General features: G+C 39.1%; 2 protein-coding genes and 1 non-coding gene across 7 annotated transcripts in view; 1 reads left to right on the top strand and 2 right to left on the bottom strand.

Moving 5' to 3' along the window:
* Positions 1-693: 693 nt before the first annotated feature.
* ZMAT1 (zinc finger matrin-type 1) overlaps positions 694-27,089 on the top strand; it is a 49,647-nt gene continuing 23,251 nt past the window's right edge. The window contains exon 1 of one of the 5 annotated variants that reach the window (XM_054472028.1): positions 694-1,286. In XM_054472028.1, coding sequence (XP_054328003.1) covers positions 746-1,286 — 541 coding nt within the window. In that variant the 5' untranslated portion in view covers positions 694-745. The remainder of the gene's footprint in view (positions 1,287-27,089) is intronic. The other 4 variants (XM_054472031.1, XM_054472032.2, XM_063660801.1 and 1 more) reach the window with 4 other exon arrangements.
* Positions 17,295-17,402, bottom strand: LOC129025495 (U6 spliceosomal RNA). Its single transcript, XR_008497251.1, has one exon. It is a non-coding gene; the product is annotated as a U6 spliceosomal RNA (small nuclear RNA).
* Positions 20,769-25,922, bottom strand: LOC134739058 (zinc finger protein 844-like). Its single transcript, XM_063660725.1, has 3 exons — positions 25,819-25,922; positions 20,985-21,416; positions 20,769-20,877 (listed from the first exon to the last, which is right to left on the bottom strand). Exons 1-3 carry the CDS (start codon positions 25,920-25,922, stop codon positions 20,769-20,771), a joined length of 645 nt encoding a protein of 214 aa, XP_063516795.1.

The following is a 27,089-nucleotide window of genomic DNA, read 5'->3' as shown; positions in this document are numbered from 1 at the left end:
TGTTCTATTCTCTGTACTAAGTGCTTTAAGAAAGCCAGGGGCCAGGCGTGGTGGCTCACACCTGTAATCCCAGCACTTTGGGAGGCCGAGGCAGGTAGATCACGAGGTCAGGAATTCAAGACTAGCCTGGCCAACATAGTGAAACCCCATCTCTGCTAAAAATACAAAAATTAGCTGGGCATGGTGGCACATGCCTGTAATCCCAGCTACTCGGGAGACTGAGGCAAAATCGCTTGAACCAGGACCCAGGAGGCGGAGGTAGCAGTGAGTGAGATCGCACCACTGCACTCCAGCCTGGGCTACAGAGCGAGACTCTCCCTCAAAAAAAAAAAAAGAAAAAGAAAAAGAAAAAAAAAAGCCAGGTGAAGATATATTTCAGAGATATTTTGGAGGTGAAATCAATAGGTTTCCAGACATTTTTTCCTCTTAAATTGGTTTTAGATTAGCTCTCCAAAGAAGCCTCACTGTGCGAGGCCCACGTGCTCTTACATCCCGCGCTTTTTGCCCTTTGCCCTTGGCCGTCATTGCTTCCCCTCCAAAGGGAGGTGGGGTGACGCAATGCAGTGGGGGAGGGGGAAACGGCCGGCGGCTTAAAGCTCTCCGATTGGTGGACAGAGGAGCGAGAACGAGGCTCGAGCTGAAGCGTTGAAAAGAGGGACAAAGGGGGTGGTGCTAACGGAAGGCGGGGCTAAAGGAGCTTAACGGAATCCAGACGCAAGTGCAATTGTCCGCGCGCCTCGCTGCGATGGCGGCGGCGCCGAGCACAGTCACCCCGCTGGCGGCGGAGTCTTCCCCTCAGGAAGCTACCGTCTCTGCCGCCTCCTCCTCCTCCTACACCGCCTGCGCGGCGGCGGCGGCGGCGGCGGCGGCGGCAGTAATTGTTCCTGCCTCCTCCGCCACCTCCGCCCCTGCCTGCCCGCCTGCCGGTGGCTGTGGCGACGGCGGCGGCGGCGGCTTTGGCGGCTCCACTATGGCGGCGGCGGGGAGGGGGGGCAGTAGTTTTAAAGTAGACACCCGCCCTTGCCTCAGAGAAGGTGAGTTCCCGTCCCGGGGTGCGGGGGCGGCCCCATCTCCTTCGCTGCCTCTCTTCAGCCCGTCCGAGACTGGGCTGGGCGCGGTTCGCCACTGCCCCACCCCCCACCTGCCGTGGCGCAGTAAAGGCCAAGCTCGCCCCGCCCCGCCCCGCCGTATTAGCCCCGAGTGTGCAAGATGGACTGAAGCAGAGAGGGCCTTCCCTACCTCTCCCACCTGTAAAGGATGGGGGCCCCCAGGCAAAAGAATTGCAGGTACTCACGAGGCAGGAGTTTGAAGGGAAAAAAAAATACCACATAATTTCTCTCCCAGCCAGGACACCTTAGTGTGCTGTAGGAAGCTGAGGTGTGATTTGGAAGAGAGAGGAGGCAAGGTAGAAGTGCTGTGGGCCAAGAGGGTCAAGGATAAGGGAAGGGGGACCGATGGAGAAAGGGGCGGAGATAGGAAATGCCGAAGAAATAAGGGGGAGTAAACCCCCCTTTGGTGTTCAACGTCCTGCAGTGTAGAAACTCGAAGTAGAATATTTACAGAGAGATGACGTTAGAAATTTGGGCAGGTTACAAGTGTATACTTGAGCTTTAAAGTAAGATCTGTCGGATTTTAGGAAGGTAAGGTCTGGTGGAGGGGACTCTACTAGGGAAAGAGGAAGAGAGTGTGGCAGAAGTACAGATTTCAGGAATCACTTTGGAGAGTTTTCTTTGGCTATTTGAGGATGTGACCTAGTAAAGCAAGGTTTACAGGTCCATCTTGAAGGTGGTTTGGCTTTTAATAAGTTCTGTTGTACCTACCAACACATATTACTCCTAACATAAAAAGATATTTCTTGACTGTATCAATATAAGCGGTATTCACACAAAGTTCTGTATACTTGTAAACAGCCTACTAATAGCAAACTGTAAAATTTGCCATTGAAATGTGTTTTAAAGCAGTTTGGGAAATGTTCTTAGCTGTTGGAGACCATTCCACTGCAGAGCATCCCAGTAAAGCATTTTGCCATGTAAATTTCGTAATTAATTTCCAGAATTTGCTGTGTTACCTTATGTTGCTAATTTGCCTCCGAAGTGAAAGATTGTGGACACCAAAATAGAGGAAAGTAAATTCCTTTTTCTTAGGAAGATACCCCATTAAAATTATCGCGTAAAAATAATCTCTTCTTCACATTCTTAAATGATATATCCCTGTGTGCTAGTCCATAACCTTTCACACCTTTCACTTTGGAGGAATGGCAAAGTAGAAAAAGAATCCCTTACAATATTTTTATAGGCACATTACATAAATGCCACTTATTAAATATGGAAGTTAGAAATACACTGTAATGTTTTATTTATCAACTCTCTTACTAAAGTCAACCTTTGAAAGACTCCATTTAGTGTCTTCAGTCAGCCTGAATGGATGGAAACATGAAATCTGGATTTTAAATTTTTATATCAACCTTTATGTCCATAACCAGCTAGTAGGCAAGAGCGGTTTTATAGGCATCAAGATCACAATTCAATTTGGCTCTCATCGTCTGTTCACAGTAAAGTTTAAGACCAGTATCTCATGGAAAAAAAAAAAATATGGCTTTTTGCCTGGTGATGTAACTGGTTTGTTTGCAGTATCTTTTAATATATGCAAATATTAAAGGCTTTCAGAGAGCTAATTTCATGAAGTAGGAGCAATACCTTACCTATATTATTGCTAGGCAGTAAAATGAGGAGCACCCTGGCATAGGAGTGTGATGCAGTTAATGTAGGTTCAGCTGCTAATTAATTCACTGGACTTTGTGACCCTGAACAGGCCCCATGCCCTCTCGATTTGGGTATTGACATTTTTGAAATAAGGGAATAAAACTACCCACACTCTGAGGGTTGATTTCAGATCTGAAAGTATCAACCATGATTTTGCTGTTCTGGATTGATATTCTTTCAATCACATTTCCATGGCTGTGCACTAGAACAATAACTCATAAATCGTAAGAAACCTTTTCTGATAGTTATCACCTGACATTCAGTGAATAATGAGATCTATGTTGAGTTAGTGTTGAGACAATTTACTGGCATATGAAAAACCAAATATAATTGTTAACCTAAAAATTCTCTCTTACCATTTCATTTTAACTATATATCCTTCATTCACTATTCAGTCCAAACTAAAATTCTCTCACCTTTTCACTTAACAAATGGCAAACATTTTATATATTACACTGTTCGAAACACTATTAGGCCTCAAAATATTTTTGTTTCTCTCTCTCTCTTTATATATGTGTATATATATATATTCTATATATATATATGTGTATATATATATTCTATATATGTGTGTGTATATATATTCTATATATGTATATATATTCTATATATATGTGTATATATATTCTATATATATGTGTATGTATATATACTATATATGTGTATGTATATATACTATATATGTGTATGTATATATATTCTATATATATGTGTATGTGTATATATATTCTATATATATATGTGTATGTGTATATATATTCTATATATATGTGTATGTATATATATATTCTATATATATGTGTATGTATATATATTCTATATATATATGTGTATGTATATATATATTATATATATATGCCATAAATGGTTGTCAATTATGATGGCGGATAAAGGAGAAGAAAGGAAAATGTGACTTGGTGGTGTGCCAGTATCTTTTGCTTGTTTAAGTCCTACTTAAGAGATTGCTCTAAAAGATGTCAAAGAACTGTCAAGATTCAATTATTGCAAGTCCACTCCTTATAGGATCATTAAAAGTGGTTTGGAAAAGCATTTGCTGATCCATTTTGAACTGTAGCTGTTATTCTTGAGGATTTCATCTGTCTTGGGGTGGATAATGAACAAATGTCAATGGAGATTAGAAACTAGCAAACGGAATATTAGAAGCTTTCAAAGATTACAAATGGGACATTGAGCAGTAAACCTAGTAATAGAACAAAGAAAGAAAAGAAATGCCATCTGAAAAGACATATATACACTCAGAATTCACAGTAAAGGGAATTATGAGATTTTGTAGGACACTTCATATTTCATTTTTCAAAAATGTTTAATGGCTCAAAAATGAATTTTCACCGAGGAATAATATTCCAGTATATTCATAGTAAAAAAATATATATTGCTTAATTTACCTCTTCCTTTTAAGAAAAAATATATCAAATGTATCCTGTTTTAGATTGGAAGACCTTCTGGCTTTTTATTTAGCTATTAATCCATTTGTGTAGCAATGACCTAACAAGACTATCATTTGTCTCCATATTATTCAGTAAAGTTTCAAGTCAAATGATAGTAAGACCACCATAAGAAAATCTAGTGGGTAGGCTGGGAGCGGAGGCTCACGCCTGTAATCCCAACACTTTGGAAGGCGGAGGCGGGCAGATCACGAGGTCAGGAGATGGAGACCATCCTGGCTAACACGGTGAAACCCTGTCTCTACTAAAAATACAAAAAAATTAGCTGGGCGTGGTGGCACACGCCTATAGTCACAGCTACTCAGGAGGCTGAGGCAGAAGAATCACTTGAACCTGGGAGTGGGAGGTTGCAGTGACCGGAGATTGCCCCACTGCACTCCAGTCTGGGCAACAGAGCAAGGCTCAGTCTCAAAAAAACAAAAAAAGAAAGAAAAGGAAAATCTAGTGAGTAACCTTTCATGTATTCAGGAATCATTTATTGAACACTTCTATGTGTGTGTGCCAGGCACTATGCTTAGTGTTAAGGATATACGGACAAATTAAACACAGCTATACTAAACAACTCAATAATAGTGCTTGATAGTAAAATTATAAAATATTTAAATAAGGGAAGGAATGCAGTTTTAAATGTTACTAGTCAGAATCCTGAGCCACAGGACCATTCCATTGTTTATTATAAATCTGTACTCTGTAGCTCATAGTATTTTATATACTACAGGCACAGTAAAGCAAATTGTACTGTAAATCTAATGTTGGTGTGAGAGAAGAATAGTAAACTGTTACAGAATTAGTTTTTAATTCTCTGCATTTGGCAGGTGGAGATGTCTGGAGAGAGGTAAATTATTATTTGTTCGTTTCTGACCCTCTCTATTAGATTTCAGTATGTGAAAATACTAACTAAGCTTGTTGTAAAGACTAACTTAAGCATACCCCCTACTGTATTTATTACATATCGGTTAGGATAAAAACTTTGATTCTTTCTCATCTGAAACCAACCTTGCAGATTCATTCACATTTACTAACCTGTTGGAATGAATGCATGTATTTGGTGGCTTTCTGATGCAAAGTAGCTGTCATGGGATCAAGTGTATTAATGGATTTACACAGTACCTTAATTCAGTTTCTGACTTCACAAGCATGAACCCTGAGCTGGCTAGCCACAAAGTGCTTATGATTATGAAGGTAAAGGACTTGGCTTAAATAAAGACAATGTAAATGTTAAACATATAACTAGTACTCCCAATTATTTTGTTAATTCTGTTGTAATTTGTGATTGTTAACATGCCATGGGAAACCCTTCATTATTTGTTTGATTGTGATAACTGTGTAAAGTAGCTAAAACTTGGCAAACTCATAAGTCAGGTGTTAATCTTATAAACTGAAAAACTAAGGACACTAGATAGTGTTATAGTTGTGAGTGGTCATCATGCTGAGAGGTACAGATCTGCATTTCTACCACAGCTATTATTCATGAAAACTCCTTAAACAAAGTGTGACCTTTAGGGGAAAAAGAGTTAAAACATTTTGTGTAGGTTAACTCAGTTCCCCAGTCTCCTATAACTTAGTGCTGTGCTCTGCTCATTCTTTTCTACGATTCTGATGGTATTAAAAGATTGCAAAGGTCAAGTCAGTTTTTTTTAAATTCTATTTAATCAAGAATGCTTGAGGGAGTTTAAAAGTGTAATCATGGAAAATATAGCACATGTGCTCTTTGCACAATTAAAATGATTATTTCTCAGATTTTGTAATGCCTGACTTTAAATGTGTGACTGAGAATGAGATTTATGTTTATGATATTGCAGCCAGTCCTGAAGTTTGCTCCATTTTTGTTACTTTATTAAAATAGGGTATACAACGAATCCTTTATAATGCTAGATGTTTTTGCATCAAGATCAGTTGGCCTGTGAACTTCCCACTTCAGCAAAGCATTAAAACATCTAATAGCAAGTTTTTCCCATAAACATCTGACGGGTTATCCTGAGGAGGAAATTTGGGGTTTTGTGCAACTCAACCTAATTGTCATTTAACAAATGCAAGTGAGATTCATTTTATTAAATATAGCCAGTTATATCTAAAATAGAGTCACCTAATTTGAATAGCTTAAACTTGGGGGTTAACAAAGAACATTTAATTGGAATGAACAGAGAATTCTGTTGCCCGGAACTGAAGAAATATGGTAATTTTCTGGTTCCTTTCCTCAGAGATCCTGCATGGTTTACAATTCCATAAGCACGGGTGGACCAAATTGGTTATTCTCACTCAAGCCATAAATGTTTTATTTTTGTCATAAAAATGCATTTCATCTTAAATTGCCTGTTGTTATGTAGTAGCATTAATTAGAAAGTTTCAAATATGATAATTTGGATTTCACACTCAGCTGCACTTTTGAATGCGGAAGTTAATGTTACTTTACTTTCACATAATAGTGCTGCTATTTGGAGTAGGCACAATCCAACAAACGTAGCTAAAAAGTAAGTTTCTGTCAAGTCAACCTCTTCGCTTTTTATATCATTGAAGGCAGATATTCTGGTACAAACTGAATTGAGTATTTTATATCAACATAAGGGATTTTAGTAATGCCCAAGTCCATAGAATGTGAGCTATTAGTACTCCTAATTGCATTTTACTGACTTAAGAACATCCCTTTACTATTACTATTGTCTCTTCCCGGACTACTAGAATTTTTTGATAGACCAAATCCACCTGAGTCTAGAATCATACGTTTTACATTTTACCTCCCTCAATTCTTTAATTCCTATTACCTCTCTGGGCCTTAGCTTCCTCATTTATGAAATGAGGACATTGGATTGGTTCTAAACTGGAGGCAGTTTTGCCTCACGGGATATTTGACGTTGTCTGGAGATATTTTTGGTTGTCACAACTATGGAATGCTACCGGCATCTGATTGGCAGAGGCCAAAGATGCTGCCAAATATCCTACAATGCGTAGGACAGGCTCCTCACCACAATCAGTTATCCGGCCCAAAGTGACAATAGTGCCGAGTTTCAGAAGCCATGAACTAGATGACCTCTAAAATAACTCTGGTCTAAATAAAATGATTATGTATAATATTAAGTAAAAAATTCAAAGCTTCTGGATTAGTGAACAAGCATACTTTATCAAGTGCCTACATGTGTTGAACATTTTAAAAATTATTTCATTTAACATTCACCAAATCCTAGAATTAAAAATTACACATTGTATTTCTGTACCTTTTAGGTGAAATAAAAAACGGTCCATAGTGGTTACATAATTTGCTGAAGGCTATATAGTTGTGGGTAAAGATGGGATTTGAATCTGTTTGACCAACTCAATATCTTATTTATTTTTTTCCTACATCCCAGTACTGTAGGTCATAGTTTTTCTCCCCATTACAAATTATTATGAAAGATTTATTTTCTTAGGTCATGAAAACGTTTCTTGTAAGAGGGAAATGAAGAGGTAAAACACTCTTATTTATAGAAAATTGGAGTTTATTCATTCTCCCACCAAATGCTGAAGCCACACTTAAATGTAATCAAATACATTACTGGAATATATGAGCTCTCTGATCAGATCCCATTTATAATTTGTCACAAAACTACCGTTTCATTTCAAATAACCATCATAAATGTTATTCAAAAGTGGATTGTTTATGTCATGGTAGCAAAACAACCATCACTTGCTCATGCAGTTTTCTCTGAGCAGCAGGTTGATTCTACAAGGCAGCTGTCTTTCATGCAGTGATTCAGATGCTTTTATCTTTTATTTTTTTCAATATTTTATTTTATGTTTTATTGTGGTAAAATATGCACACCATAAACTTTGCCATTTTAAGTGTGAAATTCAGTGGCATTAAGTACATTTACATTGTCAAGCAAGCTTCACCACTGTCCATCTCCAGAACTTTTTCATCATCCCAAATTGAAACTCTGTACATATAGGTCATAGTTTTGTTATATGACCATATTTCTCCACTCTGAAGAACTTTCTGATGTATTTATGGAAAGTAATATATATTTAAAAGTTATGCTTAATTTGTTAACAGTTGGCAACTTGAATAGTTTCTTATTACCACAAAGCACAGCATTGCAAAGCAATTTTACCCTCTTATACCCTGAGTATAAATGGGACCATCTAGTAAAAATTGGTCTTATCTTTTCCACATCTTATTATTTTTAAACCTTTACTTCATTATCAGATATAGGTTATCTTCCCATTTTGAACCTAGTTTTTGATAGTACTTTCTTATTCCCCACTGCTTTTGTTTCATGTTAAAATGGAAATAAATGACATCAGCATCAGAAATTCCTGTATATTTTAAAGATGGTATATTCCACTTCATATTTGAGAGCGTGCCTTTGTGTCATTAAGATCTCAATACCAAGTTTCACTAAAGTAGGCTCCTCGGCCGGGCATGGTGGCTCACGCCTGTAATCCCAGCACTTTGGGAGGCCGAGATGAGTGGATCACCTGCGGTCAAGAGTTCGAGACCAGCCTGGCCAACATGGTGAAACCCCATCTCTACTAAAATTATAAAAATTAGCCAGGCACAGTGGTGCATGCCTGTAATCCCGGCTACTTGGGAGGCTGAGGCAGGAGAATCACTTGAACTCGGGAGGCAGAGGTTGCAGTGAGCCAAGATCTCACCACTGCACTCCAGCCTGGGCGGCAGAGTGAGACTTCATCTCAAAAAACAAAAAAAACTTGCTTCTCTATCCTTATTTCTTTTCCAAGTTTATAGTAGCATAAAAAAATTCAAATGTACCAGGGAATGAAGAACAGTTGAAAAATTTTAGGCTAGAAATATTGAAAAAATATGCCTAAAATTAACCAGGAAGTATTTACCATACCATTTTCAAAGAAGTGTATTTTTTCCAGATGAGACTTGAAATCATACTTCACAATATTCAGTATATTGTAATTTGATATTCTAACATGTAATCTGTTTATATTTTTAACCCTAGCTCTCCTAATTTCTTAATTAGATTGAAAGATAAAAGACCATCTGCCATGAATTTTGTACATTTATCATTGGGGAAAACTCAACTATTGTACCTAAATCATAACCAAAATATTAATTTTGCAGAAAAATTTCTTTTTAACTCTAGTTGCAATTATTAAAATATTACACTTGGTAATAGAAATGCTTCATAGATTTTTACAAAGAGATATTTTGGAGAGAACCAGCTTTAGGGTTAGGACGTAGACAAGAAAATAAAGATGATGGAGGAGTAGGAGAAGAAATATTGGGACCCTTTGATTTTTTAGGCCCTTAAAGGTTTGTGTTAACTGTATAGCTGCTTAAAACTTTAAATCATCTTCTGTGCTTCGTATTTGGAAGCAACTAGGTGTTTGGGTCCTCTGTAAGTACCCCACCAAATTTTGCTTCCGTATATATTCCCATCTAAAATATATTTTTTCATTGGTCACCATCAACCCATATAAAGTCAGGTAGAAACAGAAATCTGAAAGGCTGTGATATGTTCTTAGTCACACAGCTAGTTAATAGCAGGGTGAAAACTAATGCAGTCTCTCTCATCCTAATGCTTTTTACAACTCTTACTACTTTCGGAATTAAGAATCAGTATAAACCCACACTTAACAACCAACCAATAAAAACAGATTCATTTCATATTCTAATCAGTTAAGGAAGAGAAAAGACATGGTGAGATTATAAAGAATAAAAGAGAGGAAGATGCCCCCAAGTTTCTTCAGCTATCCCTTGGTTCCCATTTCTACTAGAATCAGCTCCTAAGTCCCAATTCTATGCCAGAACAGTTTTATTCATGGCAGGTAGTGAGTTCTCAGTAAACATTAGTTCCTGTCCCAGTCATCTTCCTCACAGTCAACATTATCTGCTCACCTGTCCTCTAATTGAACATCTGCTCCCTGAGGCTGGCCTTTCCTCTAAGCTGTCACCCTGAAACAGGCTGAAAGACATCTGTATTGTCACCAGTTTCCTCTCGACTTTCAGAATTGGCTATTGGTCATTTTTTCCTGGGAGTCCAAAAATCATGTCTCAACTAGTGGGGGTTGGGGGTCGGGTGGATCGAAAGAAACATTTAGCATCTCTTGTGAATCAGACATATGTTTCTTACATATGTCAAGCCTGGAGATCAAGTCTCTTTTTAAGATTAGCCTTGCCTGTAATCCCAGCACTTTGGGAGGCCAAGGCAGGCGGATCACCTGAGGTCAGAAGTTTAAGACCAGCCTGGCCAACATGATGAAACCCTGTCTCTACTAAAAATACAAAAATTAGTTGGGCATGGTGGTGCACGCCTGTAGTCCAGCTATTTGGGAGGCTGAGGCAGAATAATCACTTGAACCCGGAGGCAGAGGTTGCAGTGGGCCAAGATCACACCACTGCACTCCAGCCTGGATGACATAGCAAGATTCCATCTCGGAAAAAAAAAAAAAGACTAGCCTTCTTAAGAGCGAGCTCAGGGAAATCTTGGGCAGACTTAGATTTGAATCCTGGTTTTGACACTTATCAACTGTGTGACTTTGGGCAAACTGTTTAACCTCTCCAAGTCTTAGGTATGACTTTTAGAAAGTAGACATCATCAAATTCATGTCAAATTTAGAGGAAATGGAACCTGAGGAGAATTTGGCAGTATACAATAGCCTCTGGAAAACAACACCCATTTTATAAATTTGTTCTCAGTGGAAACCCCCCTTCCATGAGCCTCCTGGTGGCAGATTCTAGAAGATCCAAAAAGATCTTGAAAGCCTGGAAATGGTTGTTTGACTCTAACAAGGTGAAACTTAAAATAAAAAATATAAGTATATATTGGGTCTGTTTTGGGATCCAGAAGAATTTCTATCTAACTATGTCCTAGAGGGATATATTTTAACCAGTTCTAGATCAAAAAGAACCATGTATTTAATCGAAAGCTGAGCATGACTCAACAGTATGATATGACCACCAAAAAATGGTGACGCTATTGTAGACTGTATTAATAGAAGATAAATATTCAAAATAAGGAGTTAAATACACTTAATACTACTGAACTGTACACTTAAAATGGTTGAGATAGTAAATTTTACATGGATTTTGCCACAATTTAAAAAATTAAGTACCCCACCAAAATTTTGCTTCCGTATGTATTCCCATCTAAAACGTATTTTTTCGTTGATCTCCATCAACCCATATAAAGTCAGGTAGAAACAGAAATCTGAAAGGCTGTGATATGTTCTTAGTCACACAGCTAGTTAATAGCAGGGTGAAAAAGGTGGTCCCATTTTACTTATTTGTTGTTATTACAGTATTAAAGTGATTGTGTTTAGGTTATACCTTATGAGTGGCAGGGATTTAGGCAAACTAATAAAAGGATTAGAAATTATGACATACTGGGATTAATTCACAAATAGGGCAGAGAGGGAGGGAAGAATAAATATGTCCTAAATAAATAATGCTGTCTTAAAATATTGAAGGATTGTCATTTTAGAAGAAGGTTTATACTTACCCTTCTTGTATCACCTGGGAAGCTTTAAGAAGCAAAGCAAATAGTAAAATATGACTGGGAACCACTCTCAGAGATTCTAATTAGTCTGGAGTGGATTCTGGGCACTGGTATGTTTTAATTGGTGATTCTGCTCTGCAGCTAGGCTTGAAAACAACCGTGGTGGAAGGTTGAACCAAATGACTAGTTTGGCTAAGAGATTATGGCCAAATATAGGCTAAAAGCAGAGATTATTTAGCCTCAATTTTGGAGAATTAAGTAGATTTGAAGTAGTGCAAAAAAGATGTACATTTATATATCCTTTTTTTTTTTCAAAAATCTCTTCATGTTAGACTAAAGCACAATTTAGCTTGATAAGTACCATTCTAGATGGCAAGACTTTTGTATCGATCAGCTTAGTCACCAAATAGATATTGGACAGCTATTATCTGTAAGATTCTAAGCCTGTCCTGTAGGGCAACGATTCCCATCCTAACTGATCATAAGTATCACTTATGGATGAATTGAACCACCCACAGATACTTTGATTTTAATTCAGCATGTATGATTTTGAAAAGCTATGTGTGTGGATGTGATAGAAAACCCTGATTGATTAATTGTTTTTACATTAGGATTTGTTCCTGAATATTTGAGTAGATATAAACCATTTGACTGAATTAGGAAAGCATGCTACTTAGAAAAAAATTGGATAAATCCGTTTAAGTACATTTTAATTTTTCTTTTTTTTTCCATTATTTTCTCCTTGCAGAACTCACAGTCTACCTTTTAAGTACATTGTAAATGTGAATCATCACTCCAGTATCTTTTATAATTTCATATTTTCATGTATTTTAATTTTCAATGATTGAAATCAGAGCATCAACACATTTATTTTATTACACCCACAAAGAGAATTTGTCATTGACAATTGTAGACGATTTTATTTCATGTAAAGTCAAAGCTCTATCTCCTGCATCAGGAACAACATTACTTAAGCTTAAATGTAATAGATCTGGGCCGGGCACAGTGGCTCACACCTGTAGTCCCAGTACTTTGGGAGGCAGAGGCAGAGGCAGGCAGATTATTTCAGCCCAGGAGTTTGAGACCAGCCTAGACAACATGGTGAAACCCTGTCTCCACAAAAAATAAAAAAATTAGCTGAGCATGGTGGTGTGTGCCTGTAGTCCCAGCTACTTGGGAGGCTGAGGTGGGAGAATCGCTTAGCCCAGGAGGTGGAGGCTGCAGTGAGCCATGATTGCACCACTGCACTCCAGCCCGAGTAAAGAGTAGGACCTTGTTTCAAAAAAAAAAAAAGTAATAAATCTACAGGATTATTGTATTCATAGCAAGTTCTAAACTCAAGCTTTAATACTCTCTAGTTTTGATATACCTCTTCTATTCTTTCCTTCCATTCTGTGCCCACTGCCCTTCTTCTAGTTCAATCCTGAAGCCTGAAACTGACCCCTGATATACCCACTTAAATCACTCCTTTCCCCCTGTTGAATGCAGAGTTAAGTCCATATGCCTTTGTGAAGCCCATCATGACTTGGCTTTATGCTAAGCTTTCCATTATTGTCCTTCATACTCTTGCCTCCCCTGAAATATTTTTATTCCACTCTTTTTGTTTGAATTTTACACATCTTTTAAAGTTTAGCTCAAAATCAGTTCTACTCCAGAAACCTTTTTTCCCCCAAATTCCTCAGCAGGAGCACACTGTACCTTCTTGTGTCTTATAACACTTAGACCATGTTGGTCTTGGGATCATAGTTCTTTCGGTACACATCTCATCTTCCTTACTAAATTGTCAATTTCATGAAATTAGGAATTGCATCACGTAGTTTGTCATCTCCAACATGTGGAACAGTTATGTATACATGATGAAAAGAGTCAAGATAATGCAAAGTTAAGTTCCAGCTAAACCCAAATGACACGTGACAAGTTATTTTGATTTCACTGAATCCTAATTTTCTATTCTTCAAAATTTTTGAACATTCAGACAAATGTGCCACTTACCTTGCACATTTGTCTTAAGGTCTAAAGGGATAATCTATCATTTTTGACATATAGAGGCCCTCATTAAATGTTTGTTCTTTCTTATCTCTCAAAAATATCTACCATAATACTTTGAAACTAAGCTCAATACATAACAATAAAGCTATATGATACCCAAGACACTGAGGGCCTGAACTAGGTAGTGTTATGAATTAAAAGGAAAAGGTAGATGTTGAAAAATGTTATAAGCTAAAATTGATATGAGTCAATAAGTTTCTGGGGAGAAGAATGACTGAGATTTTAATCCTAGGAATATTATGCCATTTGATTAAAAAAAAAGAGACCAAGAACTTGTTTGAGGAAATGAGTCAAAGGAAGTAAGTCTAGGCAATGCCATTCTAAACGAAAAGTTATAGGAGCACTAGTATTTTCATAGGCTTCATGGAAATGACCTGGAGCCCCAGTCATGAAAGGGTGTGTTTTAAAAAAAAACAGCATTGATATTTATGAACTCGAGTGTCAGTTTCAAACTTTGACTGTTAATAGTGGAGAAGTCTGGAATTAAGGGTTGATCTAGGAGAGAAATAAGTGTTAAATTTTAGGAATTCTTGAACCTTTAATAGTTTCCTTTTTTCTTAAAAGAAATGGTTCTTCTGTAATAAGTTATATTGTAATCAAAGAATAATATTTACTTTCTTTTTAATTTTTACTTTTTTTTTTTTTTTTTGAGATGGAGTCTTGCTCTGTCACCAGGCTGGAGTGCAGTGGCACAATCTCGGCTCACTGCAGCCTCCACCTCCCGGGTTCAAGCGATTCCCCTGCCTCAGCCTCCCAAATAGCTGGGACTACAGACACGCACCACCACGTCCAGCTAATTTTGTGTGTGTGTGTGTGTGTGTGTATTTTAGTAGAGATGGGGTTTCACCATGTTGGCCAAAATGGGTCAATCTCTTGACCTTGTGATCCACCCACCTTGGCTTCCAAAAGTGCTGAGATTACAGGCATGAGCCACCATGCCCGGCCTTTACTTTTCATGGGTACATAGTAGGTGTATATATTTGTAGGATACATGAGATGTTTTGATACAGGCATGCAGTGTGAAATAAGCACATCATGAAGAATGGGGTATCCATCCCCTAATTTATCCATTGAGTTTCAAACAACCCAATTACTGTTTATTTAAAAATACATGGTTATTACTGACAATAGGCACCTTGTTGTGCTATCAAATACTAGGCTTATTCATTCTGTTTATTTTGTGCCCATTAACCATCTCTACCTCCCCACCAACCCCCCACTACCATTCCCAGCCTCTGGTAACTATCCTTCTAATCTGTATGTCCGTGAATTCAGTCGTTTTGATTTTTAGATCCCACAAATAAGTGAGAATATGCAATGTTTGTCTTTCTGTGCCTGGTTTATTTCACTTAACATAATCTCCAGTTCCATTCATAATGTTGCAAATGACTGAATCTCATTCGTTTTATAGCTGAATAGTACTCCATTGTGTATATGTACCACATTTTCTTTATCCATTCATCTGTTGGTGGACATTTGGGTTGCTTCCAAATCTTAGTTATTGTAAACAGTGCTGCAACAAATATAGCAGTGCAGATATCTCTTTGATATACTGATTTCCTTTCTTTGGGGTAAATACCCAGCAGTGAGATTGCTGAATCATATGGTAGCTCAATTTAGTTTTTTGAGGAACCTCCAAACTGGTCTCCTTAGTAGTTGTACTAATTTACATTCCCACCAACAGTGTATGAGGATTCCCTTTTCTCCACATCCTTGCCAGCATTTGCTATTGCCTGTCTTTTAGATATAAGCCATTTTAACAGGGGTGAGATGTTATTTTGTTGTAGCTTTGATTTGCATTTTGCTAATGATTAATTATGTTGAACACCTTTTCATATGCGTGTTTGCCATTTGTATGTCTTGTTTTGAGAACTGTCTATGCAAATCATTTGCCCATGTTTTGATTGGATTATTAGATATTTTTTCCATTGGAGTTCTTTGAGTTCCTTCTATATTCTGGTTACTAATCTTTTGTCAGATGGGTGGTTTGAAAATATTTTCTCCCATTCTGTGAATTGTCTCTTCACTTTGTTGATTATATCCTTTGCTGTGCAGAAGCTTTTTAACTTGATATGATCCCATTTGTCCGTTTTTATGTTGTTGCCTGTGCTTGTGGGGTATTGCTGAAGAAATCTTTGCCAAGACCAGTGTCCTGGAGATTTTCCTCAATGTTTTCTTGTAGTAATTTTATGGTTTGAGGTCTTACATTTAAGTCTTTAATGCATTTTGGTTTGAATTTTGTATATAGAGATAGGGGTCTAGCTGCATTTTTCTGCATATGGATATCCAATTTTCCCAGCACTGTTTATTGATGAGATTATCTTGTCCCCAGATTATGTTCTTGGCACCTTTCTCAAAAATGAGGTCACTGTAGGTGTGTGGATTTGTTTCTGGGTTCTCTATTCTGTTCCATTGGTCTATGTGTCTGCTTTTATGCCAGTACCACACTGTTTTGGTTACTTTAGCTCTGTAGTATAATTTGAAGTCAGGTAATGGAGGAACAATTCCTCCAGTTTTGTTCTTTTTACTTAGGATAACTTTGGCTATTCTGGGTCTTTTGTAGTTCCATATAAATTTTGAGATTTTTTTTTCTATCTCTGTGAAGAATGTCATTGGTGTTTTGATAGGGATTGCTTTGAATCTGTAGATTGCTTTGGGTCCTATGGAGATTTTAACAATATCGATTCTTCCAATCCATGAACATGGAATATTTTTCTATTTTTTGGTGTCCTCTTCAATATAATTCATCAGTGTTTTACAGTTTTCATTATAGAGATCTTGCATTTCTTTGCTTAAGTTAATGCCTAGGTATTTAATTTTACGTGTGGCTATTGTAAATTGGATTACTTTTTTAAATTTTTTAAATTTTACTTTAAATTCCAGAATACAAGTGCAGAGCATGTAGGTTCGTTACATAGGTATATATGTGCCATGGTTTGCTGGACCTAACAACCCATCATCTAAGTTTTAAGCCCTGCATGTATTAGCTATTTGCCCTAATGCTCTCCCTCCTTTTGCCCCCACCCCCCAACTGGCCCTGGTGTGTGTTATTCCCCTCACTGTGTCCATGTGTTCTCATTATTCAACTCCCACTTATGAGTGAGAAATGCGGTGTTTGGTTTTCTGTTCATGTGTTAGTTTGCTGAGGATTATGGCTTCCAGCTTCATCCATGTCCCTGCAAAGAACATGATCTCATTCCTTTTTGTGGCTGCATAGTATTCCATGGTGTATATGTACCACATTTTTTTTATCCAGTCTATCATTGATGGACATTTGGGTTGGTTCCATGTCTTTGATGTTGTAAATAGTGCTGCAATAAACATACATGTGCATGTGTCTTTATAGCAGAATGATTTATAATCCTTTGGCTATATATCCAGTAATGGGATTTCTGGGTCAAATGGTATTTCTCGTTCTAGATCCTTAAGAATCACTGCACTGTCTTCCACAATGGTTGAAATAATTTGCATTCCCACCAGTAGTGTCATAGTGTTCCTATTTCTCCACAGCCTCGCCACCATCTGTTGTTTCTTGACTTTTTAGTAATCACCATTATGACTGGCATGAGATGAAAACTATGGAATGCTTCATGAATTTGTGTGTCATCCGTGTGCAGGGGCCATGGCTAATTTTCTTTGTATCATTCCAATTTTAGTATATGTGCTGCTGAAGTAAGCATTTGAATTATTTTTTCTTTTTCAGATTGTTCATTGTTGACATATAGAAATGCTAGTCCTTTTTGTGTGTTGATTTTGTTTCCTGAAAATTTACTGATTTTGTTTATCAGTTCTAATAGTTTTCTTGTGGAGTCTATAGGTTTTCCCAAATATAAGATCATATCATTATCTGCAAACAAGGATAATTTGACTTCTTCCTTTCCCATTTGGATGCCCTTTATATCTTTTTTTTTTTTTTTTTTTTTTTTTTGTCTGATTGCTGTAGCTAGGACTTCTAGTACTGTGCTGAATAACAGTTTTGACACTGGGCATCCTTGTCAAGTTCCAGATCTTAGAGGAAAACCTTTCAGTTTTTCCCCATTCATTGCAATACTAGCTGTGGGTCTGTTGTATATGGCTTTTATTATGTTGAAGTTTGTTCCTTCTATCCCCAGCTTTTTGAGGATTTTTATCACAAAGGAATGTTGAATTCTATCAAATGCTTTGTCAGCATCAATTGAAATGATCATATGGTTTTTAATCCTTTATTCTATTAATATGATGTATCTCATTGATTAATTTGTATATGTTGAACCATCCTTGCATCCCAGGAAAAACATCCTACTAGGTCACAATGAATGATCGTTCTAATGTAGTGTTGAATTCTGTTTGCTAGTATTTTGTTGAGGATTTTTGCATCAATATGCATCAGAGATCTTGGCCTGTAGTAGTTTTCTTTTTTGGATGTCTCTTTGTCTGGTTTTGGTATCAGGGTAATACTGGCATCATAGAATGAGTTTGGAAGTATTGCTTCCTCCTCTATTTTTCAGAATAGTTTTAGTAGGATTGGTCTTAGTTCTTTAAATGTTTGCTAGAATTTAGCAATTAGGTCCCGGGCTTTTCTTTACTGAGAATTTTTTTTTTATTATGGCTTCTATCTCATTACTTGTTATTGGCCTGAATGGTTTTGGATTTCTTCCTGGTTCAATGTCAGTAAGCTGTATCTATCAAGGAATTTGTCCATTTCCTCTAGATTTTCCAAATTACTGGCATATAGTTGCTCATAGTAGACACTAATGATCCTTTGAATTTCTGCAGTATCGGTTGTAATGTCTCCTTTTTCATTTCTGATTTGATATATTTGGATCTTCTTGCATTTTTTCTTGGTAGTCTGGCTAATGGTTTGTCAATTTTGTTGAACTTTTCAAAAAAACCAGCTTTTTGTTTCATTGGTCTTTTGTATTGTATTTTTAATTTCAATTTCATTTATTTCTGCTTGATATTTATTATTTCTTTTGTTCTACTAATTTGGGGGTTGTTTTGCTGTTTTTTTCTAGTTCTTTAAGATCCATCATTTGATTATTTATTTGAAGTTTTTCTAAACTCTTTTTAAATGTAGAGACTTATAGCTATAAACTTCCCTCTGAGTACTGCTTTTGCTGTATTCCACAGGTTTTGGCATGTTGTGTTTCTATTGTTATTTGTTTCAAGAAATTTTTCAATGTCCTTCTTAATTTCTTCATTGAACCACTGGTTATTGAGGAGTGTATTGTCTAATTTCCATGTATTTGTATAGTTTTCAAAATTCCTATTATTATTGATTTCTAGTTTTATTCCATTGTGGTTCGAGAAGATGCTTGATATTCAGTTTTTTGAGAGTTTTAAGGGTTGTTTTGTGACCTAACATATGGTCTATTCTTGAGAAAGACCTATGTGCTAAGGAAAAGAATGTGTATTCTGCAGTTGTTGCATGACATGTTCTGTAAATATCTGTTAGATCCATTTCGTCTGTAGTGCAGATTACATCTGCTGTTTCTTTGTTGACTTTCTGTCTGGAAGATCTTTCTAAAGCTGAAAGTGGGGTGTTGAAGTCTCCAGCTGTTATTGTATTGGGGCCTATCTCTCTCTTTCACTTGAGTAATATTTCCTTTATATATCTGGGCACTGCAGTGTTGGGTGCATATCTATTTAAAATTGTTATGTCTTCCCTCTGGCTGAACTGACCCCTTTATCATCATATAGTGTCCTTCTTTGTCTCTTCTTACAGTTTTGGTCTTGAAATCTATTTTGTCTGATCTAAGTATAGTGACTCCTGTTCTGTTTTAGTTTCATTGGCATGGAATGTCTATTTCTATCCTTTCATTTTCAGTCTGTGTGTCTGTATAGGTGAAGTATGTTTCCTCTAGGCAACAGATCGGTGGGTCTTGTGTTTTCATCCATTCAGTTAGTCAGTGTCTTTTGATTGGGAAGTTTAGTCCATTTACCTTCAGTATTATTATTGATAAGTAAGGACTTAGTTCTTCCCTTTTGATTTTTGTTTCCTGGTTGTTTTGTGGTCTTCTCTTCCTTCTTTCTTTAATTTCTGTCTTCCTCTAGTGAAGATGATTTTCTCTGATAATATGATTTAATTTCTTGCTTTTTATTTTTAGTGTATCTATTGTATGTTTTTTGGTTTGAGGTTCCCATGAGGCTTGCAGATACTTTCTTATAACTTATAACCCATTATTTTAAACTGCTAACAACTTAACACTATTTACATAAACAAACAAGCAAAAAGAAAACTAATAAAAACTCACCTTAACTTCATCCTCCCACTTTTTTTTTTCTAACATGAATTTGCTATTGCTTATAAGATGATGGTTTAACAAAGGAAAAATCTCCCTTTTTGTGAAACAAATATCTGTGTTTCTAACGCAAGTTCCGCAGAGAAATGTAGAGGGAGAACAGAGCAGCAAAAGCCATCTCAAAATCAGTGAGACTCTATGGAAGCAGCTTTACATTTTGAGTCTTCCCATACAAAGCTTTTCAGTCTCATTGCATATAAAGATTAATTGCAAAAATAATGCAGAGATAACTAAAAACCTGTTTATAGTACACTGATACTTTGTCATATGGAATTCCAGTCTGTGACTGGCTGCCACGTACCCTGATCAAACAATATACACACAAACCAGACAGCTTTTTACTGAGTCAGTATCCATAGTGATTCCATAAAGATGCCACTTTCATTTCTGGAACACTCTGCCATATTGTCATTTGGGAATGAATATCAGAGTCAATCTGCACCATTCATAAGCACTTCCCTGCCAAAAATGTAATGTGCAATAATGGCAAATTCTGACTTCATTTGGTTTTTGTATATATGAAAGGCATTTGTTGGGTTTCTCACCAATTTGAACATCTCTGGTTTGGAATATGGTGAATCCTTGGACAAAAGCTTTCCCTGGATCCACTACACTTGTTCCATTTCTTTTTTGTAGGTTCTATAATGTAGCACTAATGGGTGTTTGAGGCTGAAGGTCATGAGTGTTGATTATTTCCACATTTCCCTACTATTTGGATGCAGGGATGGATGACCTAGAGCTTGGTGGTCCCATGGTCATTTCCCATCAGTGTGAACTCTCTGAAGGTGTCTGAGGGGAGTGCTGTGTGAAAAGGCTTGTGTATGAATATACATTTCTCATGTGTATGATTGGGTCAAATCTAGAAAAGGATGAGCTGTGGCTGTCCCCAGCACATGTGGAGTGGGTTTATCCAGTGTGAGTTCTCTGGTGCTTGGTAAGGGAGGAGCTGTGTGTAAAGGCCTTTCCACAGTCCCTGCACACATATGGCTTCTCTCCTGTGTGGATCCTCTGGTGCTGAGTGAGGTGGGTGCTCTGCCTAAAGGACTTTCCGCAATCGTGACACTCATGGGACTTTTTCCCAGTGTGCGTCCTTTCGTGCTGGCTGAGCAAGGAGCTGTGGCTGAAGGACTTCCCACACTCATTGCACTGATAGGGCTTTTCCTTGGTGTGAATCCTCTGGTGTTCGATGAGAAGGGAGCTCTGGCTGAAGGCTCTGCCACACTGGTTACATTCATAGGGTTTCTCTCCTGTGTGGATCCTCTGATGCTGAATGAGGGGAGCAAGCTGGCTGAAGGTTCTGCCACACTGGTTGCATTCGTAGGGCTTCTCCCCAGTGTGGATTCGCTGATGTTTGGTGAAGGACAAGCTGTGACTGAATGCCTTGCCACAGTCATTGCATTCATAGGACTTCTCCTGTGTGGATTCGCTGGTGTTGGGTGAGGTGACTTTAACTTTTTGTTGTTTTTACTTATATCTTACTGTACTATGTCTTGAAAAGTTGTAGTTATTCTTTTTGATTGGTTCATTATTCAGTCTTTCTACTTAGGATAAGAGTAGTTTATACATCTCTCTTACAGTATTATAATATTATGTGGTTTTCTGTGTATTTACTATTACTAGTGAGTTTTGTACCTTCAGGTGATTATTTATTGCTCATTAATGTCCCTTTCTTTCTGGTTGAAGTACTCCCTTTAGCATTTCTTTTAGCACAGGTCTGGTATTGATGAAATCCGTCAGCTTTTGTTTATCTTGGAAAGTACTTCTCCTTCATGTTTAAGAGATATTTTCACTGAATATACTATTCTAGGGTAAAAGGGTTTTTTTTCTTTAGCATTTAAATATGTGATGCCACTCTCTTCTATCCTGTAAGGTTTCCATTGAAAAGTCTGCTGCCTGACATATTGGAGCTCCATTGTATGTCATTTGTTTCTTTTCTCTTGCTGGTTTTAGGATCCTTTCTTTATTCTTTACCTTTGGGTACTTGATTATTAAATGCCTTGGGGTAATCTTCTTTGAATTAAATCTGCTTGGTGTTCTATAATGTTCTCGTACTTGGATATTGATATCTTTATCTAGATTTCAGAAGTTCTCATTATCATCCCTTTGAATAAACTTTCTACCTTATTTCTTTCTCTACCTCCTCTTTCAGGCCAACAACTCATAGATTTGCCTTTTTCAATCTATTTTCTAGTTCCTGTAGGTGTGTGTCATTGTTTTTTATTCTTTTTTCTTTTGTCTCCTCTGTGTATTTTCAAGTAGCCTATCTTCAAGCTCACTAATTCTTTCTTCTGCTTTATCTATTCTGCTATTAAAGGACTCTGATTCATTCTTCAGTATGCCAGTTGATTTTTCAGCTCAGTATCTCTGCCTGATTCTTTTTAATTATTTCAATCTCTTTGTTAAATTTATCTGATACAGTTCTGAATTCCTTCTCTCTGTTATCTTGAATTTCTTTGAGTTTCCTCAACACAGCTACTTTGAATTCTCTCTGTGAAAGTCCACATGTCTCTGTTTCTCCAGGATCGGTCCCTGGTGCCTTTTTAAGTTTATTTGGTGAGGTCATGTTTTTTGGAATGGTGTTGATGCTAGTAGATGTTCTTCGGTGTCTGGGCATCAAAGAGTTAGGCATTTAATGTAGTCTTCACTGTCTGGGCTTCTTTGTGGCTGTCCTTCTTGGGAAGGCTTACCAGATATTTGAAAGGACCTGGGTGTTGTGATCTAAGCTGTGTCTTCTTTCTGGGGCACCCAGGCCCTGTAACACTGTGGTTCTTGCAGACTCATAGAGGTGCTGCCCTGATGGTCTTGAACGTGATCTGGGAGAATTCTCTATATGTCCAGGCACATACTCTTTTTCTCTTCCCTTACTTTCTCCCAAACTTACAGAGTCTCTGTCTGTTCCGAGTCACCTAAATCAGGGGATGGATTGACAGAAGCATCCATGTGGCCACCACCACTGTGACTATGCTGGGTCACACCTGAAGCCAGCACAGAGCTAAGTCTTGCCTAAGGCCCATTGTAACCACTCCCTTACTACTGCCTATGTTTTCTCAAGGCCCTGGGGCTCTACAATCCACAAGTAGCAAAGCCAGCCAGGTCTGTGTCCTTCCTTTCAGGGCGGCGAGGTCCCCTAATCTCTGGGTGAGTCTAGAAGTGTTGTCTGGGAGTCAGAGACTAGAGTTAAAAAAACCTTAGAAGTCTACCCGGTATTCTATTGTATTGCAGCTGAGCTGGTACTCAAACCACAAGACTGAGTCTTTCTTATCCTTCCTTCACTTTCCAAAGGCAGAGTAGCCTCACCCCATAGCCACGGCCACCCCTGACCACAAGGCAAGGTGTACTGCCAGGTTACCACTGGTGTTCCCTTAAGGCACAGGGGCTCTTAAGTGCACTTGTGGTGAATGCTGCCTGGCTTGGGACTCATATTTCAGCGCTGTGAGCTCGCCTCTGGCCCAGGGCAGTCCCAAAAATGCTATCTAACAGTCAACTCTAGAATCAGGGACCCCAGGAGCCTGCTTGATGCTCTACCCCACTGTGGTGGTGTTGGTACCTAAGGGGTAAGACAAAGTCCTCTTTACTTTTCCCTCTGCTTTTCTAAAGGAGAAGGAGTTTTGCCCCATAGCACCACAGCTGGTAATTTGCTGAGCCCCACCTGAAGCCAGCAAGTGTCAGAGGCTCAACAAGGCCCTCAAGGTAGTTCCTGGGTATCACTGCTGATTATTCAGGTCCCAAGGGCTCTTCAGTTAGCAGATGATGAACGCTGTAAGGATTGGGTCCTTTCCTTCAAGTCAGGGAATACATTTCTGGCTAAGGGTGTGTCTTGAAATATCATCTGGGAGCTATGGCCTGGAACAGGGTCCTCACAGCTCTGACTGGTGCCCTATCCTTGTGTGGCTGAGCTGGTAACCAAGATGCAAGGCAAAGTCCTCTCCTCTCTTACCTCTCCTCTTCTCAAGCAGAAGGAAGAGGTCTCTTTTGGATCCTCAAACCATGCAGCCTGGGATTAAGGGAGGGGTGATTTCAGTCCTTCCTTGGCTGCCCCAGCTGGTGTCTCAGTATGTCATGTGCCCCGCCCCCTCACCCCAGTCCACTGTCTCTGGGCCTAGTTCAGCCCTAGGACTCGCCTACAAATTGCAGTACTTATGGCCTAGACTGCCTTTCAGGTTTACTTAGAGACTGAGAGCACTTTGGCCCTCAGAGGTAAGGTTTGCAGGCAGTCAACTTTGAACCACTGGGATGAACAACTCCTCTCTGGCTAGGGCTGGTTTAAATGCTCCTTCCCTGGTTGGGTAACAGCTGAGTTTGGTCTGGTTTTCCTTTCTGCTCTAACAGGACAGCACAGAGTTCATTGCCTAACAATTGCTGTGTTCTCCCTTCCAGCATCCAGAAATGCTCTCTGCACCAGGCTGCAGCTGCAGGGATGGGGGAGGGGTAGCATCAGCTATTCAGGACCTTTTTTTTTTCTATCTCTTAAGTGCCTCTTTTAGTGATCTGAAGTTAAAATTGGGTGCTTTGAGCTCTCACCTGATTTTTGGTTCTTGTGAAGGTGTTTTTTTCTGTGTAGATAGTTGTTAACTTGGTGTCCTTGTGGGGTTGGGGGACAATTGGTAGAGCTTTCTATTCTGCCATCTTGCTCTGCCTTCTATATTTACTTATTCTTATTAAAGATTTTAATGGATGGGAAGTTCAAGATTGTACCACTATGCTCAATTTGCACATAGTAGTTAATCCTGAAAAAGGGAAGTCATGAAATGCATTTTAATTAACTTATTTACATTGCTGATGTTAGAATCGAAGTTAGATAAATCATATATTCTAAAACAATCTCAAAAATGATTGAGGTGATACTATATGTAATAGAGATAAATTTGTAACTATTCATTGTTATTTTTTACACGTTTCTAGTTACATTTATTCTTATCTTGAGTATGCACTTTTAAAGGTAAGCTTTTTTAGTCCATGTAATGGTATTGAAAATTAACTTAGCTAAAGATATCTAACATAACTTTTAAAATAAATATCTTCAATGGTTTCTATCTAATATAGGTATAGGTATAGGTATTCCTGCTCTGTTTTAGTTTTTCCTTTTCATTCTTTTCTTTTTTTCTCCTCTTACTGTATATTTTCAAATAGCTTATCTGAGTTCATAGATTATTTCTTTTGCCTGATCAATTCTGAGGTTGATGCTATTACATTTTTCATTTCATTCATTGTATTTTTAAGCTCCAGAATTTATTTGATACTTTTAAAATATAATTTCAGTCCCTCTGTTAAATGTCTGATTTGGTCATTTACTGTTTTCTTGATTTCATTAAATTCTCTATTTTTTTGACGTTTATTTAGATTTCTAAAAACAGTTATTTTGAATCTTTGTCAGACAGTTTGTATAGAGGTCAGCTACTAAGAAACTGTTCTTGTGGTGGTGGTATGTCTCTTGGTTTTTCATGTTTCTCATTGCCTTACATTAATGTCTGCACATTTAAAGAAACGTAAGGACTTATTCCAATTTTTGCAGACTTAATTTTTCTGGGAAAGCCCTTCACCAGTCAGCCCATCCAGAGATTCCCAGGCAGGCCATCTGGTATGATCCCTGATGCGCTTGTTGCTGGAGTCCTTGGGCAGGCTGGCCTGCTAACTGGGTCAGCAGGTGGGTGGGCCTGGTATCTGGGTCTTCAGGGTTGGGCCTGAAGCCTGAATCCACTGGGGTGGACCCGTTGATTGGGTCTTGAGGAATGGGCCTACAGCCTGTGTCCACGAGGGCAGGCCTGGAGCCTGTATCCACAGGAGCCAACCTGAAGCCTGGTCCACAGGGGCTCACCTGGTGCTGGGGTAGGCCTTGAACCTGAGTCTATAGGAGATGGCTGAACACTGGATGGGCCTGACACCTAGGTCCACTGGCACGGGCCTGGAGCTTGAGTCCATGGAGGCTAGCCTAGCACTGGGGTGTCTTGGATTATTGAAATGATCACTGAGGTGCCTGGTTCCTGGGATCACTGAGATAGACCTGGAGCCTGAGTCTGCAGGGGTGGTCTTGGAGCCTCAGTCCAAGGGGTCCTGCCTGGTACTGGGGTCTACAGGAGTGGGCATGGACCCTGGGTCTTCTAGAATAAGCCTGGAGCCTGGGTCCTCTGGAGCCTGGGGCCTGGTGCTGGGACCAGTATGGAACCTGTAACCAGAGTCTCATCTGGAGTCCAGGATTGTGGATGCTACCCCAATGCCTGGAGCTACTGGGGCTGGCCTGGAGCCTGAGTCTGCAGAAGCAAGCCTGGAGGCTGGGTGTGCAAGGGCTAGCTTAGAGGCTAGGTCCCTGGGGGCTAATGTGGGTCTTGGAGCCACAGGGCCAGCCTGGGACCTGGGCACACAGGGATGGTCCTGGCACCTGGGTCCACGGGGGCAAGCCCAGCACTGTGGTCTACTGGAACTGGCCTGGGCCCTGGATCTGCTGGAACACTGAGATGCAGGAGCTCCAGCAAGGGCTACAGGAGCCAGCCTGGAGGGCAGGGCTGTGGGATCCTGCCTGGTTCTGGGGTGGGCCTGGAGGCTCAGTCTGTGGGTACCAGCCTCTTGGGGCCTATATTAGCTCCCTCCAGGGGCTGGCCTGGAGGCTGAGTCTGCAGGTGTCAGCCTTATGACTAGGGCTGTGGGAGTTGGCCGGGTGCTGGGGCTGACCCTGGCCTGAAGCCAGGAGCCTTGGGAGCTAGTCCAATGCTGGAGATGGTCGAGGGCATGGTACTGCTGAGGTTGGCCTGACGTTGGGGTAACCTGGAGACCAAGTCCACTGTGCAGGCCTGGAGCTTGGGGTTGAATGATTCAGCTTGGCACTGGAGCAGGCCTGGAGGCTGAGTCCACTGGTACTGTCCTGAAGTCTGGGGCCGTGGGGGCCTTCCTAGCACTGGATATTACTGGGGTGGGTCCAGTTTTGGAGTTGGAATCAAAGTTAAGTGCTCACTTCCCTCTCCTTCTCTCACACAGAGGGTATCTCTCTCCACTCTATGCTGGGCTTGGTAGAGGGCTGATGCTGATAGTGTAAAACTCTCTTTCCTACCTTCTTGAATGCACCTTATTTCTGTGCTACATCCAGGTGCTGAT

Source organism: Pongo pygmaeus, chromosome X (assembly GCF_028885625.2).
Source record: "Pongo pygmaeus isolate AG05252 chromosome X, NHGRI_mPonPyg2-v2.0_pri, whole genome shotgun sequence".
In the NCBI taxonomy this organism is placed as follows: Eukaryota; Metazoa; Chordata; class Mammalia; order Primates; family Hominidae; genus Pongo; species Pongo pygmaeus.
The sequence above is the reverse complement of the archived record's forward strand: the minus strand, read 5'-3'. Positions and strand labels throughout refer to the sequence as shown.